Raw genomic sequence first — 4,186 nt, forward strand, 5'->3', positions numbered from 1 at the left:
GACTGCTCAGTAAATGACACGTGACTCCGCCTCCCTGACACTGCTTCAGTAAATGACACGTGACTCCGCCTCCCTGACACTGCTTCAGTAAATTACGTGACTCCGCCTCCCTGAGACTGCTCAGTAAATGACATGTGACTCCGCCTCCCTGACACTGCTCAGTAAATGACATGTGACTCCGCCTCCCTGAGACTGCTCATTAAAAATATCTGCTGCTGAAAAAAAAAACACAACCAGAAAATCTAGAATCTTTTGGTTGTCGACTTCACGTGACGAAGCCCCTCCTCAGAAAGTCTCAGGTCTCTCAGCTACAACTCCTCAGAGTTTAGTGTTGGAATGTAACTTTATTCTTTATTGATTTCTCACAGAGGAAAATAAAGTTCATAAAAATGTGACTCTTATTATTTGTTTCTGTAGAAATGACTAATCAGAAGAACAGTGATCTCATCATAAATTCACTAGCTGTAATGTTAGCAATCTCTATTTTTATACTGTCTCACACACACACACACACACAAGTGCCAAACACTCCGAACCTGAATGCTTTACACTCTCCACACTGAGCAGTCAGTCATGTTACTCCTCCATTCAGCACTTCAGAGAGAGAGATAGAGAGAGAGAGAGAGAGAGAGAGAGAGAGAGAGAGTGAGAGAGAGGGCGGGGGAGAGAGAGAGAGAGAGAGAGAGAGAGAGAGAGAGAGAGAGAGAGAGAGAGAGAGAGAGAGAGAGAGAGAGAGAGAGAGAGAAAGGGAGCGAGAGAGAGGGTGAGAGAGAGAGAGAGAGAGAGAGAGAGAGAGAGAGAGAGAGAGAGAGAAAGGGAGCGAGAGAGAGGGTGAGAGAGAGAGAGAGAGAGAGAGAGTGAGAGAGAGAGAGAGAGAGAGAGTGAGAGAGAGAGAGAGAGAGAGAGAGAGAAAGGGAGCGAGAGAGAGGGTGAGAGAGAGAGAGAGAGAGAGAGAGGGAGGCAGAGAGAGAGGGCAAGCTTCAAGACGTTCCTCTTCAATACTAAAGTCTCCACAATTACTTGCAGGATAGTTCTGAAGATGAGGTGAAGGAGAGACAGAGTGTAAAAAATCTGGAAGAGGATCATGTTTTTATTTATTTTTTTAATGTAGAATGTAAAAGACGTCCTGCAGATTAAACACTACAACATGAGGAGCTTCAGATTTCTTCACCAGATCCTGAGTGTATGTCAGACTCATGGATTCTGTTCATAAACTCACTCTGGGTCCATACAATACAAACCTCTGAGCGGAGGAGAGAGAGAGAGAGAGAGAGAGAGAGGGAGAGAGAGAGAGGGAGAGAGAGAGAGGGGGGGGGGTTCTGATAGGAAAGCTCTGATCTTTTTATTTTAAACTTGATTTTTAATGGAGTTTCTCCTGGGATCCTCATGAGGTTCTCCCGGACACACAGCAGATCTATAAGAGCAGATCTGTAGAAATTCTTCATCCTGATATATTTGGTAGTGTTTTATTTCCCCGTCGTTTTGGCCCAGATTCCACTAACGTTATTGCGGAGGCAGAGTGGAGCAGGAGGATTACTCCGAAACCGCTAATGTAATCGCTGCGATTGAGCTAAACCCCGAGCCATCGCTTATGACTATGTGTAGAGATTAGAGCTGTCCCCATCCATCTGTCACACTGCTGATCAATCTGTGTGTGTGTGTGTGTGTGTGTGTGCATGATGTTCTCTCTGCACTCTGCACATACGGCATCACATGCCTTCAAATCCAAACTTTCACTAATAAAACAGACACACACACACACACACACACACACACACACACTGTAATACACAGTATATTATCAATACTATATTAATATCATGATTCATGAATAATCAGCACAGTTTCACAGGTTTTCCACGTTGTTAAAAAGCTTTTACTGAAAATTCATAAAATCAGTTTTTATTTTAGAAAGATATAAAACAAAACCCTGCAAATGTTATCAAATATTACAATTTTATTCATTTAATAATTTTGAAAACAGCATATTGTAATGTAATATATGCATAATAATTCTGTAATAAATATGTATTTATCTAAAATAATAACTATAATATTATAATAAATTTATTATATGAAATAAAGAGGATATAAATTTTAATAATTAATCAGAATGATGTTTGCACACTTTAAATGTTTTTACAATTAAATACACATCATTAAGCACGCAATATTTATTTCATAATTGCATATTAATTTTTTTTCACGTGATTTCACAAAGTGACATGGAATGTGTTTATATTATTACATCTTTATATTATATTAATAATAAAAAATATTTTTAATCTTTTCAGACTTTATTCAAACTGTTTAATTCTTAATAAGTTGATTTGATATATTATATTCATTTTGAATCGAAGTGTATTAATGAGATATATTGGAAGATTTCCCAAAATTAAATTTCTTAACATTCAGCATTTTAAAAAACATTAGGATAGGTTTTAAATATATTTAAATATATTTTAAATATTTTAAATATATATAGATATATAATTTTAACATTTCAGTTTTTTTATTCATTTGAATTGAGAATGTTTTGGGGATCATTAAATAATGTTGTATTATTAAACATTATAAATAGTTGATTTTTTTTATTTTTTGTTGTTGTTTTCACATCATTTCTGCATAATTTGTTATTTTTCACATTTTGAAAACTAAATTAAAATATCCCAGTGTAAATTATTTTTTAATAATTAAGAACAATTTAAAAATCTCAGAATGAGAAATATTTCTTCATATATTACATAAATATAAAATGAAAGTGAACTTGTCAGTTACTCCTTCAGTGTTGCGTGCACACACACACAGACACACACACACACAGACACACACACACACAGACACACACAGACACACAGACACACACACACATACACAGACACACACACACACACACACACAGACACACAGACACACACACACACAGACACACACACACACTCTTACCAAGTTGCCGTTTCTGCACAGCGGTCCTCTGAAAACTCCTTTGATGTTGCGGAAGTGTCCGTTGCTGAGGTGTGTGGAGCTGATCACGATGTAGTAGCACGCCATGTGGGAACATGTATACACACACACACACACACACACACACACACACTGAGTAAAACAAGTGGAGTTCCTGCAGATGTCTGGCTGCGCTGCGTCTCGTTCAGGTTAAAATCCCGAGTGTGCTGTAGAAGACTGGGAGATTCCCATCATCTCTTCATCATCCCTCCATCATCGGCACGTTATCCGTCTGATGGAACTGCCTTCTCCTCTTCTTTCCCTTCTTTTTTCCTCCAGAAGAGACAAAGCTAATCCCTTTATCTCCCCTGAAGTCCTGATGTAAGAGTCTGGTCCGTGTCTCAGTGACGGCTCTGCGCCACGTGTGGACCGTGTGTGGTGTGTTCATCTGCTCCGCTCGCTGCCCGAGCTGCCGGAGTGTGTGTTCGAGGCATGATGTCAGAGAGAGAGAGAGAGAGAGAGAGAGAGAGAGAGAGAGTGTGTGTGTGTGTGTGTTTCAGCGAGCGCTGCGGTGAAGAGTGAATCTATCGCGCGCTGCTTCTACAGTTCCACTGAGTCAGCCGCTGTTTCGTCTCAGCCTACCAGCTCACAACACACACACACACACACACACACACACCTCTCCTCCTCTCTCTCTCTCTCTCTCTCTCTCTCTCTCTCTCTCTCTCTTCAGCATCAGGTTCCAGTCGCTTTCTGATGTGTTCCATTCAGTTTAATGAGTGAGTAATGAGAGAATCATCACTGTACAGTTTATTATTTATAAAGGAAGTGACCTCGAGAAAGACAGGAAACAGACACAGAGACAGCTTTCAGTTTTTAACTTGGGGGGGGGGTGGGAAAAAAGAAAGAAAGAAGGAAAGAATGAAAGAAAGAAAGAAAGAAAGAAAGAAAGAAAGAAAGAAAGAAAGAAAGAAAGAAAAACAAGGAAGGGAGGAAGGAACGAAGGAAGGATTGTAAAAAATGTAACAAGAAAAATTAAGAACAGCAAGAATGAATGTAGGATTATTTAAAGGATAAAAGAGAGGGAATAAAAGAAAAACAAAGAAGGAAACCAAAAATTAATGAAACACAATTACAGTTTTATCAGAAAATAAAGGAGAAGATGAGAAAGAGAAAGAAAGAGTAAAGGAAAGACAGACTGATAAAAAGAAAGTGAAAGAACAAAGAGGACAATTAGAGAAAG

General features: G+C 38.9%; 1 protein-coding gene across 2 annotated transcripts in view; it reads right to left on the reverse strand.

Moving 5' to 3' along the window:
- The window catches only part of znf804a (zinc finger protein 804A), a 93,303-nt gene extending 89,744 nt beyond the window's left edge, over nucleotides 1-3,559 (reverse strand). Inside the window, exon 1 of one of the 2 annotated variants that reach the window (XM_058393290.1) lies at nucleotides 2,947-3,559. In XM_058393290.1, coding sequence (XP_058249273.1) covers nucleotides 2,947-3,051 — 105 coding nt within the window. In that variant the 5' untranslated portion in view covers nucleotides 3,052-3,559. The remainder of the gene's footprint in view (nucleotides 1-2,946) is intronic. The other variant, XM_058393289.1, reaches the window with a different exon arrangement.
- Between the last annotated feature and the right edge of the window lie 627 nt (nucleotides 3,560-4,186).

This window comes from Hemibagrus wyckioides, linkage group LG06 (genome assembly GCF_019097595.1).
Source record: "Hemibagrus wyckioides isolate EC202008001 linkage group LG06, SWU_Hwy_1.0, whole genome shotgun sequence".
NCBI classification, from domain to species: domain Eukaryota; kingdom Metazoa; phylum Chordata; class Actinopteri; order Siluriformes; family Bagridae; genus Hemibagrus; species Hemibagrus wyckioides.